This window comes from Phocoena sinus, chromosome 9, assembly GCF_008692025.1.
Source record: "Phocoena sinus isolate mPhoSin1 chromosome 9, mPhoSin1.pri, whole genome shotgun sequence".
Taxonomy (NCBI): Eukaryota; Metazoa; Chordata; class Mammalia; order Artiodactyla; family Phocoenidae; genus Phocoena; species Phocoena sinus.
The window spans coordinates 6,348,419-6,364,983 of record NC_045771.1 but is presented as its reverse complement, the minus strand read 5'-3'; the positions used below and the strand labels follow the sequence as shown (position 1 = coordinate 6,364,983).

Here is a 16,565-nt window from a genome sequence, read left to right as displayed (position 1 = left end):
TAAATCAGAGGTTGAAAAGAAAGAAGAAAGAAAGAAGAAAACAAAGAAAGAAAGGAAGGAAGGAAAGACAAAGAAAGGGAGAGAAGATAATGGTAATAACTTCTAGGGCTTAAAAAGGAAAAAAATAAGAAAATAAAAATACACAACAATAATGCATAGATGGGGTGGAAGGTGGGAATGGAGTTTAAATGTTCTATAGTAATTTGTTGTATAAGAGGAAGGTTAAAATATAGATTCCCTTTAGACTTTGTTAAGAATATGTGTTGTATGAGGAATATAGCCAATATTTTGTACTTACTGTAAATGGCATGTAACCCTTAAAAATGGTATAAAAATTTTTTAATTTTTGACAAAAGAATATGTGCTGTGGCCACTAAGAAAATTAGGAAGAGTGTGTATAATTTCCAACTGAGTAGAAAACAAAATAGAATGTGAAAAGAAGAACCAAATAATCCAACTTAAGGCACAAAGAAGAAAGAAAAACAAACTATGAAACAGGTTGGACAAGTGGAAAGCAAATAATAAAATATTACAAATGCCTCCAAATAGATCATAAATTATAACTACGATAAATACACCAAAGATTTCCGACCAAAAATAAATATTGTTTGGAGTGGATTGCAAAGGAAATCCAAATCTAAAACATGAAACTTGAGATAGGTTGAAAGCAGAAGTAGAGGCAAATACAGCAATCTGATTCTAAACAAACAAGAACAAAATATCAAATGAGATAGAATTTTCATTCAGGGTTTCTTGCGAGCCTGTTATGTGCCAAGCACTGTTTTAGGCAATTGGGTATCTTAGCAAATAGCAGGTAAAGATCCTTGCCCTTCGGGCCTTTCAGTGTTCCTTGAAGGGACAGAAAAGAAGCAAAAAAGGAATAGTGTGTGAATTATAAAATAATTATAGAAGATGTTCGCTTATGTAAGAAAAAACAATCAGGGAACATATGGTAAAGAGGACCAAGAGTGAGAAGGCAGGTTAAACGTCAACAGCGTGGAAAGGGAATACCTACAAAGTCCTATTCTGCAGCATGGCAACTTGCTGATTGCAAATCTCAGAGAATGCAACCCAATCTAGGAAGAGTTTTGGATAATCGAGACGCTTTTGAACAGGAAGAGAGAACTTTGAGAACAATTGCCTTGGATATTCCATTTGTTATATTTGTTTATAAATATAGATGAGACTGATGTTTAAAAATATACGTTGGTTTGCAACGTCCTCGGGATCTTCCCAGGTGTCATCTGAAACCCGACGGTGAGGCAGACCACTCCAGGTGGGCAGCTGGCAGGTTTAATAAGCAAGGAACTTACAAGGCTTGTCCTGAGTGTCCACGAGGAGAATAGCTCTCCACCCGTGTCTGCCAGAATCGTCAACCTTTATACAGAGGCCTTCAGTGGGTTCGGTCCTGTCTAGCATCCAGATAGTGTCAATTTCTACTCAAGGCTGTATCCTTGGGAGGCTTCTGGGAGTGGGGAAGCCAAGCAGAACACACATATCGAGGACAGCGGAGTAGGTGGGGAGCCCCCAACTGGCTGGGTCTAGTTCTTAGGTCCAACTCTCAAGCCCCGTGACCCGCTCTCGCGATGTCACAGGCTCGCGGCTCGCGCAACGCGTCCTGGCGGTCAGCAAGGGCTTTCGCTAGCACGGAGGTGGCTCCTTTGGTAGCTCCCTGGCTGCATTGGTGGCAGATGTCACAGCAACAATACAGTCACATGCAAGAGAAAACGCAGGTTAAGACAATGATTCCCCAAATCAATGACCAACTTTTTCTACCAAGAACCCTATGATCGGAACCACTAATTTACTAGGTCCCCAGGTAGGGGGGTCGGATCGCTCAGGGGGTTCACTTGTGCCCTCATGTGACTCAATAAAGGTGACACATTAACAGTCTCATCGGTAGGAACACACCGCATTCTGTTTGGACAATGGCACGGGTGCCTCCTTGCCAGGCAGGGATCACGTACGAGGCCGTTCTAGTTTGGAGGGCAGCTTTTCTCATTAGAGAAATGTCAGCATTCAGTAAGGACAGGCTTTGTTGGCTATCATTCAAGACTTGCTGGGTGAACTTATCAAGGGCTTCTCTGTGTGTATACCTTCCAGAAAGGATGCGATTTTGCCTCTATATTCAACAAATTACCCTTCCAATGAACTTTTGGTCGTTCGTGGATTATATACGCTGCACTTTACAAATGATTGCTCTGTCTCAAACATGCCTCCTTTGACCTTGGGGCTCATTACTCAACACCTCTGGAACCCCTTCTGCTGGAGTCATCTTTGAACTTAAAAGCCACAGTGGAAAACAAGTCTCTGATTTGTAGCTTCTTTTTTTTTCTTTCTTTCTTTTTTTGCGGTACATGGGCCTCTATCTGCTGTGGCCTCTCCCGCTGCGGAGCACAGGCTCCGGACGCGCAGGCTCAGCGGCCGTGGCTCACGGGCCCAGCCACTCCGCGGCACGTGGGATCCTCCCGGACCGGGGCACGAACCCGTGTCCCCTGCATCGGCAGGTGGACTCTCAACCACTGCGCCACCAGGGAAGCCCTGTAGCTTCTTTTTATTTTCAACCAGAAGCATGCTTTCAAGTTGGGTCGTTGACCCTGTTCACCAGATTGAGACCCCGGCACAAGGTAAATCCATTCTCCATAGGTCAAGTTGTGATCTCTAAGAACGGTCGGAACTTTGGCCACAGCTCATACCATAAACTTGCTGTGACAGTCTCCTATTCATAGCAGTGAGCCTTACTGCCTGTCCTCTCCCAAGGACGGGGAGACTCCATGGCACAGATTTTTAGCTGGTGAGGCTCTGCTCGGATTGACCGTGAGAAAATAAGGCTCAGGGCTCTTAGTGACACTTCCCCCCCTTCAGATATTGCAAGCCCTACTCCATCCCTTTGAATCTTTTGACTGTGTGGGATGTACACATAAGTACCCCTCTGGGAATGTGGTCATGTCAGATTTCTTTCCATAATCTGCACAAGCAGAGCGCTTCCCTGGACTCCTGCTACACCACTCACGGGAAGCACGCAGCGCCACTCTTACAGGAGGAGGATTGGCAAGACCTTGGCATTCTTCTCTAGAGTGATCTGCTCCATAGCAAAGAAGGTGATCTGTGGCTGAGCCTGTGATTAAGTAAGACAGGCTTCACAAAGAAGGGAGGGCAAAGAAGGAAGACATTTATTCTTGTCTCCTACTGGCCCATCAAACTGGGTCCATCAGTGCCTCATGAAGGAAGTCTTGGATAGCTTCTGCCCTAAGCGCAAACCCTCTCCAGTCTCTGTTAGTCCCATTTGTGTAATTACAACATCCAACCCAATAATCAAACTCGGAATTTCACTGCAGGGTAAAGCCTCTCCTTCCCCTGGCTGGTGCCTGCTTGCGCTGAAGGACCAGCAGTGTGCACAGGGCTTCTTCCATCTCTCCCCACCCTGCCCTTCGCCACCTCCTCCCCCCGTCACTCACCTTGGTTGTGACTCCTCGTGGGTTGGAGGAGAAGAGGAAAAACCATTGAAGACAAGTCAGGTGTAATCTGGCTTTGGGGGATGGAGGCACACTTCGTGGCTCTTTCCCTCATGGGGCCCCATTAATGACTCCTCCCAGAGTCTCCCTGGAAATCTGCAATCGCAAGTGCGACTGATAGCCACCATCTCCCCCCAGCTGGTCACTTCAACTCCAGTTCCGGGCACAGTTGCGATCCCTGGTGGACTTCCGGGCAAGTCCCCTTCAAGCTGCCTTTGGCTGGCTCCCTCCTGTGTGGCCCGCATTTGACTTATGGGGAGCACATACTTTTGCCCCACAGTCAGTGAAAGTTATGGTTGCTTCCACTCAGCCTCTTCAGTCTTTACCCTCTGACAAATAGTAACGTCCTTTTGTATTGTATTTCCCACAGGAGCACCCGACTCCAAAGCTGAACTCCAAAGGACACAGGTCAGGTCCTCCCAGGAATCTCTTACCATACACCACTCATGTCCTCTGGCAGCATCAAAGCCCAAGGGGCCACCTTACTTGCTGGGAGGTGAGAGGGAAGCGTCCTGTTGGGTAGGGCACGCAAGTGGAGTCCCCGTGGAGCCTCCCTTATTAAATCACACGGGTACACATAGATCCCCCTCTTTACCAGGGAGCCAATTACTCTCGAGAAGAAGCCCAAGAATTTGCCAATCCTAAAGGTTGTTGTTCTTATGATCAGAATGTTCTCTTTTCAAAAGCCCTTTCCTCTTGACCTCTTCAAATACCTACCGAATTAGCTGAAGAGCTAAACCTCACCTAACTGGTTTCCAGCTCCTTCCTTGGCAGGACCTGCCCAGATCTTCTAGTGTATGCCTTTGGAATGTGGGGGTGTTGGCAATACTGAGGACTCAGCTGAAATTCACATTTATGTTAATATCCTGTCACATTCACCCCAGGCCTCTCACATAACCTTCAGTCCAAAATTTCAATGTAGGATGTTTACATTGGACCCGCCCTTTGACGTCTGCTACTCAGCTTGTCACAAACCTAATTGAGTACTGTCACTCCTGAATCTACCCCGATGATCTTATCTGCAGACCCTAACTTTCCTGTTTCTGAAGACAAGCGTGATTAATCATTCCAGGCACCCACATGGACACATCCTATATATCCTTCACAGGAGATTTCAAGCCCTGAATTCTTCCTCAAGTCTTCTCCTATGAATCCTACTTTAATTCCCCAATTATGGGTCATGGCTCTCACATATTTCAACAATAGGAATGATGCACACAAAAAATGCTGGAATTTCCAGAGACCTCAGAACTCAGAACCACCTTCAGAGAAAACTGGGATGTAAGGGTTGTGAAGATAGTCGAGCGGGCAAGAATTCCTTCGACACGGGAGAAGATAATGTCGATGGTTTTTATTTGATTTACTCATTTCTCCTCTGGGCATGTCTTACCTTCCAAAGCAGAATATAAGTTGCATCGTCCATAGGCCCTAACGTATGCCTAGATACACACAAGTTAATTGAATGAATAATGCTTCTGCAAGTCGCTGAGAGAAAATATCATTTAAACGGCTCTTAAATGAAAGGTGTCAGGACAGCGCATGAACAGTTCGCTCTCCAGAGATAATATTGCACTGATGAATCGCTCACAAGGAACTACCTCTAAATATAAGAATTGTGTTATCGGGAATAGCCGTTTGGACGAGCGGTGTTATGTCACAACATATATTATGAATGTTTTCTCACAATGGGCTTTTCTTCCCTGCTGTCTTGACTCCATTCATAATATTTGTGATGAACCTTAGAATGAGCAGGTATTTGGGATCCTATTTTCTCCAGATTTGATCTCGAATCCCTGCCTCCCTAAATTTCACCAGCGCAGTAAATACCCTCAGTCACATTCATAGGGAAAGCAAAGGACAGCAGTAAAAATTCCAACAATTTGAGTTTGGGTTATCTGCCATCATTATAAATGGTATAGAATCATCCCTCTAACTTTGAAGTTTTGCAATTATTTTAGCAAGACAGAACCTTTTATCTGCTCACTGCCAATGTCACAGTCCATGTGGGTAAACTTGTCCCAGAGATTTCAACAGTCAGGAGAGATTTTTCTGCTGGCAGAAAACACTAGAGGGAATTGAAAAACAACAACAACAACCAAAGTCAGGGGATGCTCTGAAAGAGAAAAAGAAGTAGGTATCATAAGATGTATCAATCAGGATTCCAGCAGAAAACAGATGGCTTAGTATAATGAAGTAATTGGAGGAGAGCCTAGTGAAGGGGCTTCCTACAAGCTGTGGTGTGGAAATGACAAGGGAGAGGGCTAGTAACAGTGAGGAAATTACATCCTTACCCTAAGGGGTGAACAGAAGCTGGAACCCAGAAGGAGAGCTGGGTAGAGAGCCTCCAGGGGAGGAGTTATGTGCTTCGGCTTAGGGTTGCAGCTAGTGGGAGATGCCCCTGCAGGGAGAGAGGCAGGAAAACAGATACCCTGACCTTGCTTTTCTATCATCAAGAGCTCTCCTGCTTGGATTTCCCATTGGCAGAAACGGAGCAAAAGTCAGAGAGCAGGAGATCCCACTGATGTACTCCATATAGATCAGCCTCCCAGGCAAAAAGCTAGAGTGAAAGAAGGGTGAACTGTGGATCTGCAGAGGCAAGAAAAATATTTGGCACAGAAGAGATTTCTAAGGTACAGCAGGGACATTTAAAGTTAGGATGGTACCTTAAAAAAAAAGAGAGACAGAAAAAAAAAATAAGAGGATTTATCAATGTCCACATCTCCATGAACCACAGAGGAATGGCGCCAGAGAAGCCGGATGCTTCACTAACAAAGTACTCATAGATGTGGATTGACATAAGACACACTATCAGTGGGGCTGACACTGAACAGTATGCAGGGTTTCTTATTTGAATCTTCCTAAATTGACTCTTTGAACTCTCTGAAATAGATCATTGCCTGCTTATGTCAATTTCATAGCCTCTTACATTCACTGGCATTCTGTAGAAGGACAGCGGGGAGCCGGGTGTGTGGGGAATGTGCTGGGAAGATACTTCATTCTGGTTAGCTCTCACTGCGTAACAAACCATCCCCAAACTTAGTGGTTTAAAACACCAACAATCATTTATTTTTCTCATGAATCTGAAATGTGGGCAGGACCCCGTGGGGATGGCTCATCTTTGCTCTTTGCGGCTCCATCAGTTGGCAACTGGAGAAGGCACTTCGGTGTCACCTCGCTTCCATGACCGGCAAGCTGCTTCTGGCTGGCAGCTGAAATATCAGCTAGGGGAATGGGCCAGTGACTTCAAGTCCTCTTCGTGTGGGTGACTGGGGCTTCCTCACAACATGGTGGCCAAATTCCAAGGGCAAGCACCCCGAGACAGCAAGGAGGCATTTTCCCTTTCTAACCTTGGAAGTCACATGGTGTTGCTTCAACCACCCAGAATTTATCGAAGCGGTCACAAAGTCCATCCAATTTCAAGGCAGGGGACATAGACCCATAACTCAATGGAAAGAGTAACAAGGTCAGATTGTAAGAAGACGTCAGAAAGAAGATATGGTTTTAGTTTATGGGTTTAGTCCTCTTTGGGAAATGCAAACTGCCACATTAACAAGTTATTGTAAATTGAGAAGTAAAAATAAAATTGAAACTACTTCCAAAACATTCGCCATATTTTTGAAAGCACATTTTTAATCTCCTTGAAAACAACTTGAAATAAATTCTCCTCGACTTCTTCCCTTATATTTTTCATTCGTTCATCATGCTTCTTCATTAGCCATTTTATTTGTTCCTCCTTTTCTTCCTGTGGTCTATGGGCATATTCCTTTTCTACTAGTTTAATTTCCTTTTCTAATTGATCAGTGTAGATTTTCTTCAAGACTTCCTCCCGCTCTCTCATCTTTTCCTCTGTGTTCTTGTATATGGCGTCGGAAAAGTAAGCCCCCTGGTTGTTCTGCACCATCTTCTCTATCAGCTCCACCAGCTCCCGCACCTGAGCTTCCTTCTCAGCCCGGTCTGTACTCCTGTTACTGAAGGTACAGCAGCGGTCTCCACACTCCTCGAGGATGCTTCGCAAACGTATGCCCGCACCCCGCACAAAGTCGCTTAGGCTGCGGTCCTCCAGTTCCTCTTTGCGAGTGAACAAGATGATCATGTGCTTCATGGCTGGTTCCCCAAACACAGCCTTGATCAACGCCACGGTTTTCTGCTCTTCCTCCGTGTAGCGGCCCAGCTGCATGACCAAGACGATGGCGTGAGGTCCCGGGCAGGAGGCGAGGACACAGCGGCTGATTTCCTTGCAGGTGGTGCTCAGGCTCTCCTTGGTGTCGAAGAGCCCTGGGGTGTCAACAACGAGAAGGTCTCTCCCCTCCCATTTCCGGGATGCTTTCTGACAAGTTTTGGTAACAGCCTGGGGAGCAGCCTTAGAGATGAATTTGTCTTCCCCGAGGATGGTGTTTGCTGTGGCACTTTTCCCACTTCCAGTCTTCCCGACCAGCACGATCCTCAGAGCATTGTCCTGGGCATCAGCCATGTTTATATCAAGAGGCCCTGGGGCTTAGGTACCCACAAGATCTTAAGAAAAAGAAGGAGAGGGAAAAAGGGTCAATTTGGGCAAGTTGGAACCATTCCCAACTCTTTTTTTCTTTCTTTTCCTCCCTGAAAATGTGTAATATTCTATTACACATAAACAGCTCAATTGCTGTGGAAGAAATAACAAAGTACTTAAAGAGTATCCCCACAAAACAGTCATGTCCAGATGGTTTCACATGGAATTAATTGAAACCTTTAAAGATCTGATAATCTCAGTGCTACTTAAACAATTCCTGATCACATAAAAAGGAAGGAAAACGTTCAGCTCTTTCTATGAAGCAAGTGTAATGCTGATCCCAAAAGCTAACCACGATTTCACCAACAAATAAAGCGATACACATCTCATGTGTGAGTATTGATTCAAATATCCTAAATAAATTATTAGACACTAAAAAGCAATACACGTTGATTAAGTATTACTGTTTCAGAAATACTAGGCTGGTTCAACATGAGGAAATTGGTTGTTGCAACACATCCCATTAATAGGTTAAGAAGAAAAGGAACCAGGTGCAGAAAAGACATTTGGCCAAATTCAACACTGATTCATGTTCTTTTTTTAAATAAATTTATTTATGTATTTATTTATTTTTGGCTGCATTGGGTCTTTGTTGCTGCACACGGGCTTTCTCTAGTTGCAGTGACCCGGGGCTACTCTTCATTGCAGTGTGCAGGCTTCTCATTGCAGTTGCTTCCCTTGTTGCAGAGCATGGGCTCTAGGCACGCGGGCTTCAGTAGTTGTGGCTCACGGGCTCTAGAGCTCAGGCTCAGTAGTTGTGGTGCACGGGCTTAGTTGCTCCGCGGCATGTGGGATCTTCCCGGACCAGAGCTCGAACCCGTGTTCCCTGCATTGGCAGGAGGATTCTTAACCACTGAGTCACCAGGGAAGTCCAACACTGATTCATGTTTAAATCATAAAATTTAAATGAATAGATACTTCTTTAACATGATTTTACATAAATATAAAAATTTTTTTCATCGCTTTTTTTTTCATGCAACTAAAATAGTTGATTATAAAGTTCATTTGGATGAAGACAAAAGAAAATTAGCCTTGGCAATCAAGAAAAGAAAAATGAGGGAAGACTAGCTCTACCAGATAGTAGAACATTATAGTTTCTATAATTAAAGCAGTATGATGTTGGTGCATGGATAGAGAGAAGAGTGAAACAAAAACAGAAAATTCAGGAGCAGACCAAACTGATCACGCTATATTCATTTATATTCAATTCAGTTATATTATATTACATTTATATTCAATAAGGCAGCATCTCACATCAATGGGAAAAAAGATGGACTAATGAGCAACACTGAGATAACAATACAGAAAAAGATAAAACCGCATCCACCTCCTGACGCCATTCAAATTCCAAATAGATCAGAAATTTGAATGTAAAAAAAAATCCATATGATAATAGAAGAAACATGGATAAATCATTGTAACCTGGGGTGGGAAACTATTTCTAAGATTTGAAATAGAGTAAGGAAAAAGACTCCTAAATTTGATTACATAAAAATCAAAAAGATAATGTGAGGCAAACAAACAAGTAAATAATCCTCCATACACAAATTAAAACACAAATGTCAAACTAGGGGAAAATTCTTTTTTCCAACTTATATAAAAGAGGGGCAAGGGGCAATTTTCCTTTTACACCAAGAATATCTATACAGATGGCCAACAACCACATGAAAAGATGCTCAGCATCACTAATTATTGAAGAAATGCAAATCAAAACTACAATGATGTATCACCTCACAGCAGTCAGAACGGCCATGATCAAAAAGTCTACAAATAATAAATGCTGGAGGGCTTCCCTGGTGGCGCAGTGGTTGAGAGTCTGCCTGCCGATGCAGGGGACACGGGTTCGTGCCCCGGTCCGGGAAGATCCCACATGCTGCGGAGCGGCTGGGCCCGTGAGCCATGGCCGCTGAGCCTGCGCGTCCGGAGCCTGTGCTCTGCAATGGGAGAGGCCACAACAGTGAGAGGCCCGCGTACAGCAAAATAAATAAATAAATAAATGCTGGAGAAAATGTGGAGAGAAGGGAACCTTCCTGCCTTGCTGGTAGGAATGTAACTTGGTGCAGCCGCTATGGAGAACAGTATGGAAGAGCCACAAAAAACTGAAAATATTGTTACCATATGATCTAGCAATCCCACTCCTGGGCATATATCTGGACAAAACTCTAATTTGCAAAGATACATGCACCCCTATGTTCTTAGCAGCACCATTTACAATAGCCAAGACATGGAAACAATCTAAAAGTCCATTGACAGATGAATGGATGAAGAAGATGTGGTACATATATACAATGGAATATTACTCAGCCGTAAATAAAATGAAATAATGCCATTTGCAGCTACATGGATGGGCCTAGAGATTATCATATTGAGAGAAGTAAGTCAGACAAAGAAAGACAAATATTATATGATATCACTTACATGTGGAGTCTAAAAAAGATACAAATAAACTTATTTACAAAACAGAAACAGACTCACAGACATAGAAAACAAACTTCTGATTACCAAAGGGGAAAGTGGCGGAAGAGGGATAAATTAGGAATATGGGATTTATGGATACATACCACTATATATAAAATACAAAAGCAACAAGGATTTACTGTATAGCACAGGGAACTATATTCAATATCTTGTAATAACCTATAATGCAAAAGAATCAGAAAAAATATATATATAACTGAATTACTTTGCTGTACACCTAAAACTAACACAGTATTGTAAATCAACTATAATTGAATTACAAAATAAAAAAAGAAAGCAAAGAATATCTAAAAGTAGAGAAACAAAAGACCAGCAACACGATAAAAAATGGAGAAAGAGATATAAATAAACAGTTTTTTTAAAATATGTAAATATCCCATTATATATAAAAAGAGACTAACATTCACTTGTAATAGAGAAAAATATATCAAAACATAGAAAAATTAAATTAATTATTTAATATTACACTAAGATACGATTTCTCACCTACAGGTTTGGGAAAAATCCAAAAGTTTGCTGGCATAATATACTGGTAAAAGGTATAGGGGACACAGGTGCTCTCCCACATGGCTAGTGCGAATGGAAAAGCAGTGTAAAACATCTAGAGGAGAAGTTAGCAATATCTTGCAAAAGTACATGTGCATTTACCCTTTGATTATCAACCTCAATTTTGGGATTTATCCCAAAGGTACACTGACAAAAATACAGAACAAAATTATGCAGAAGGCTATTTACTGCACCACTATTTGAAACAGCAAAAGACCAAAACCTATCAAATGCCCATCAGTACGAGCCTGGTTGAATAAACTAAGGTATATTCACACAGTGCAGTACTAGCTAACTAAAACAGAATGAGATCTATCTTTATGTCCAGGTATGGAGACATCTCCAGGATATATCATTAAGAGATATCAGTGAATTGCAATTTATGGACCTCTTTGGGCACAACTTCAAACAATTTTTAAAATTATGAGACAATCAGGGCAATGTGAATATAACTGGTAATTTTCTAGAAATTCTCATTGCTTTTTGAAGTCTGATTCTGGTAATTTTTATAAATGGTCTTTATCTTTCAGACATACATACTCAAATATTTACTGATAAAGTGACACAAGGTCTGACATTTGCTTCAAAGTAATCTGGGGTGGCTGGGGAGTGGTGAGTATATAAATGAAACAGGACTGGCATAAACGGATAATCGTTGAGGTTTGGTATAGGTACATGGAAGTTCCTTATATTATTCCCTCTATCTTTCAATAAGTTAAAAAAAATTCCACAATAAGAAAAAAACCTGGGTGTAGTGTAACCGCTACTGAATGTGTACTGTATACCGAGCACCCTAATAAGTATGTTTTGTATATTACGGTCATCCCTCCATATCAGTGTGGAGGGGGGATTGATTCCAAGACCCCAACGTGTTCCAGAATCTGCAGATGCTCAAATATCTCAGGTAAAATGACTAGTACAGTCGGCCTCCATATCAGGGCTTTCACATCGGCAGATTCCACCTACCTTGGAGGGAAATTTCCATCCTGTTTTGTTGAACCTGCCAATGTGAAACCAGGGATATGGAGAGCTGAATGTGTATTTATTGAAAAAAAAATCCACATATAAGTGGACCCGCACAATTCAAATCTGTGTTGTTCAAGGGTCAACTATGTCTCACTTACTCGCAAAAATAACCTGCAAGGAAGCTAACTTTATTACCTGCGTTTTTTAAATGAGGAGACTGATGTGGCTCAAGAATTCTGAGACACTTGCCCAAGGTCATGGTGCTAAAAGGTACTGGGCTGAACAGGAATTTGAGTCAAAGTCTGCCTGACTACCATGCTCACTCTTAAGCACTGCACACTACGGCCTCTTCTTGTTCCTTCTCGGACCCGTCATTCTGTAGTCTACGTCAGGTCAGAGGCAGATCAGGGGAAGACAGTCCACACTGTTTCCCGAATGCTGAACTGGTTAGCAAGACTATAATTAGGGAAGGCAAGGAGGGGGTCTCACATACATGTTTTTTTTAGCATAGCTAATCCTCTCTGCATAGCACCCGCTCCTCGACTCATATGTCACCCTATTAGGGACACAGCTTCTCTCTGTGAAGTGTCAGAAAGCATTCAAAGTGAATTCTAGATTTCCTGTGTCATTAGTGACCTGGGTAATCCCTGGAGAGTCACCATGCTCTCAGGGGTTCTGATTCTTTTTCAGTAAGATCAACAAGGACCTACTGTATAGCACAGGGAACTCTACTCAATATTCTGTAATAACCTATACGGGAAAAGAATCTGAAAAAGAATGGATATACGTATATGTATAACGGAATCACTGAGCTGTATACCTGAAAGTTACACAACGTTGTAAATCAACTCTACTCCAATATAAAATAAAAATTAAATTTAAAAAAAGAAACAGGGGTTTAGACTGGGTGGCCTCTGAATTGCCTTCCAGCTCTGAAGACCTGCCTTGGGGACACTCATTTCCTACTAAGGGAAAACTCCGGGTTATCAAGTGGTACTCAATAGCTATCACAACAGCAACTAGACAGACGGTGCAGTATTCAGCAAAAGTTTGTCATGTTAACTATGAGATGTATGGACATTATCTCATAAACATCTTTCCTCCCCTCTCCCCTCCACCACCAGCACTCTGGCAGCATCCTCCTTACCGCGTTGCTTGCACACCACCTGGTCCCTTCTCACGCCGGAGCCCACCCCCACGCAGACTCCCCGTATCCTACTGCCCCTCTCAGCTCTATCCTCTGGGGCCTCTTCTCAGCCAGGCTCACCTTTCGAAGGGGTTGATGAGTTGTCAAGTGGTCTCCAAAGAAGCTGCTCGAGCCGGTGCTTTTGCTTTAACTATGAGGAGTTTGCACCCTCTGAAACCTCTGATCCAGGAAGCAGAGTGGGTGGGGCCACTGAAGGAACTGTTTGCCTTTAAAGAGACAGAAATATTGCACCATAACTTGGTGGGTGCTTCAGCTTTGACAAGTTGAAAGCTTTTTCTCCGTGTGCCTGATATCACACCAACATTTCCAAAGTTATACTTGTTGTTTGGGGTTATTGTGGTGGATCCAAAAGGCCCTTAGTAAATGACCTAAATCTTGCCCTGAAAGCCAATCACAGTGTCTGATCATCTCTCCTGGGTGCAGTGGGAGACTGCAGGGCTCTTCGGGGAAGAAAGAAGTCAGACACGTGGCTTGGTGTATCCTCGGGGTAGCGCCAGTCTATTGCTGGGTGGAGAGTAGAACTTGTAAGTGATGAACTTGAATATTTAGCTGAAGAGATTTCTAAGTACAGTGTGGAAGGTGCAGCCTGGCTTCTCCTTACTGCTTATAGTAAAATGCAAGAGGAAAGAGACTGGAGTGATGCAGCTACAAGCCAAGGAATGCCAAAGATTGCCAGCAACCACCAGCAGCTGGGAAAACACAAGGGACGAGCTCCCCTAGAGGCTTCAGAGAGCATGGCTTTGCCAACATTTTCAGTGTGAACTCCCAGAACTATGCAGCAATAAATGTCTCTGCTTTGAACCTTCATAGCTTGTAATAATCTGTTAGAGCAGCTCTAGGAATCTAGTCCATCACCTTTCTCTTTTCCTCTACCTTTTCCCCTGCCTGCTTTCTGTTCCTCCTAACCACCCAAAGACTCCCCTCCTGCGTTACATGGTCCGAGCGGTGAAAATTTACTAGAATGTGCTCTTCCGCATTCTCTACCCACACGTCTGGCCCAGATGGACCGTGGAAGTCTCCGTGATGGGAGAGGTTGTAGCTTTCTCAGGAGTTTAGCTTTGAAATTCTCTGGAGACTCTAGCTTTTGTCCACAATGTACACACCACTGTCAACCGAAAAGTTGAGAATTCTGTTTTATTCAGCAGACTTTCTGAGGACCTGAGGCCTGGGAGGCAGCCTCTCAGCTAGCTCTGAGGGACCACTCCCAAGACGTAAGAGAGGAGCCTGGTACTGGCATCTTTACAATCGACACGGCGCTCTTCTCCACCACAATCCAGTGTCAGTAGATCGGTTTCACTGTGCAGGTGAGTGGACCCAAGTTTGCTTCAGTAATAGAAGTCGTCTGTCACAGAAATGCTATTAAAAATGCATTTGCATAACTGCATTTGCTTTAATTTGCTTTTCTATATCAGTGAGAAGGTTTTCAACAAAACTGAAATTTAAGAGTTCTGTGTTTTAGAACTTTAGGGTTTAATTTATCATGACTTCAAAAGCTTGCCTACGGTAGGTACTCAGTAAAGACCCTCTTGTAAGTGCACAGGTTAGACCAAGAGCAAATCACTATTGTCACTTTTATTAGCCCCTGAATATCAGTTCTTAGTTTTCCTTTATATTGTATGGTCCCAGGTAACACTATCAGTTTCCTTTAGTTTGTTTAATAAATGTTTCCTGAGGGGCAGGTCTGTAAGTCCTGTCTTATAATGCCACACAGGGGAAGTAATCCCCAGTGAAACATGTCTATCCTACAATATAATTAAGCAAAAGAGATGTAACCATCTTATATAAAGCCTATTTACATATGCCAATATGTATTAACTTTCATCTCAATGTTATGATTTTATACCTTTACCTTTAGTTTCCATTAGGAGCCAATCAACAGGTCTCCTCCTCTCTGGGCTCAGACCTAGGTGGTGGCGACATGGCTAAATGCACCAAGAAGGTCAGAATGGTGGGTAAATACGGGACCCATTATGGTGCCTCCCTCCGGAAAATGGTGAAGACAATTGAAATCAGCCAGCACGCCAAGTACACTTGCTCCTTCTGTGGCAAAACCAAGATGAAGAGACAAGCTGTGGGCATTTCGCACTGTGGTTCCCGCATGAAAACGGTAGCTGGTGGTGCCTGGACCTACGACACCACTTCTGCCGCCACAGTAAAGTCAGCCATCAGAAGACGGAAGGAACTGAAGGACCAGTAGAAGCGCCACCATTTGAAACATTGCTAGCCTACAACAAATGGGTTAATTTATGTAACAACAGCAACAAAATCAAAAAACAAAGCTTGTTCTTACAGGGACTCCTAGAAGTTTTTTTTTTCTTTTTATCCCCAACCATTTAATCTATTTTGTATAAAAGACTCTGGGTTCCCAGGGACCTCCCTGGTGGTGCAGTGGTTAAGAATCTGCCTGCCAACTCAGGGGACACAGGTTCGAGCCCCGGTCCAGGAAGATCCCACATGCCGCGGAGCAACTAAGCCCGTGCGCCACAACTACTGCACTCGCGTGCACCTAGAGCCCGCGAGCCACAACAAAAGAAGCCACCGCAATGAGAAGCCTGAGCACCGCAACGAAGAGCAGCCCCCCCTCACCACGACTAGAGAAAGCCCGCGCACAGCAATGAAGAACAAATACAACCAAAAATTAATTAATTAAAAAAACAAAAAGGCTCTGGGTCCCCAGAGAGGAGCTGAGCCAAGGGACCCAGGCCCTGTTGTCAATCTTTAAACTTGACTAACTGGCCTAACTGCTGCCTCAGGTAATCGTTGTTCCGGTATCTCAGTGTAATTTTCTTTCTGCCTTTCACATATATAGATTATTATAGATACACATATTTATTTATTTTAAACTGCGATAAATAGAGTGGACTTGATTGGGGCCTTTTAATGTTGGGGACCAGTTGGGGGGTCCTTTTGGACCATCCAACCTTAGGTCATGTTCTATCAAAACCTTTTCCTTTAATCTTATTAACATTCATTTTACTTACCCATTTTTAAATACCAGTGATAGGGATAGAGTAGGGTAGTTACACAGGTAGTTTTAGAAATCCCACTAGGGGATTATAGTTAGACAGGGAACTTTAGGGAACTTTGGGAGACCACTCTAAGTTCATGATCACTCAGGAAAGCTATGGGAACATCGTGAAACAAAGCAGGCTTGCTTAACAATAAAGCCATATATAAAAGCACAAGATATTCACGGTCAGCAAGATACCGATTCTTAGGACCAAGTGGAACGGAGCAGAACACAGAACCCTGAAGTGCCCGCCCCCCCCAACCAGACTGTAGCCATGACATAAGCTGCTCCATCTTG

The 16,565-nt window shown here is 43.3% G+C and overlaps 2 protein-coding genes across 3 annotated transcripts; one reads left to right on the top strand and one right to left on the bottom strand.

Moving 5' to 3' along the window:
- Positions 1 to 6,551: 6,551 nt before the first annotated feature.
- On the bottom strand, positions 6,552 to 13,451 carry LOC116759820 (GTPase IMAP family member 7-like). 2 transcript variants are annotated; one of them, XM_032643979.1, is made up of 2 exons: positions 13,319 to 13,451; positions 6,552 to 8,027 (listed from the first exon to the last, which is right to left on the bottom strand). In XM_032643979.1, exon 2 carries the CDS (start codon positions 7,984 to 7,986, stop codon positions 7,105 to 7,107), a length of 882 nt encoding a protein of 293 aa, XP_032499870.1. In that variant the 5' UTR covers positions 7,987 to 8,027; positions 13,319 to 13,451; the 3' UTR covers positions 6,552 to 7,104. The 2 variants fall into 2 exon arrangements, with proteins under 2 accessions (XP_032499870.1, XP_032499871.1); XM_032643980.1 differs by lacking the exon at positions 13,319 to 13,451 and adding an exon at positions 13,199 to 13,318.
- A 1,700-nt stretch (positions 13,452 to 15,151) lies between these two features.
- Positions 15,152 to 15,513, top strand: LOC116759821 (60S ribosomal protein L37a-like). Its single transcript, XM_032643982.1, has one exon. The coding sequence runs from the start codon at positions 15,177 to 15,179 to the stop codon at positions 15,453 to 15,455; it is 279 nt and encodes a 92-aa protein (XP_032499873.1). The 5' UTR covers positions 15,152 to 15,176; the 3' UTR covers positions 15,456 to 15,513.
- The last annotated feature ends 1,052 nt before the right edge of the window (positions 15,514 to 16,565 follow it).

Excerpts from the sequence above, each read along its gene's own strand:
- LOC116759820 (XM_032643979.1), bottom strand. The coding sequence starts at position 7,986 with ATGGCTGATGCCCAGGACAATGCTCTGAGGATCGTGCTGGTCGGGAAG.
- LOC116759821 (XM_032643982.1), top strand. The coding sequence starts at position 15,177 with ATGGCTAAATGCACCAAGAAGGTCAGAATGGTGGGTAAATACGGGACC.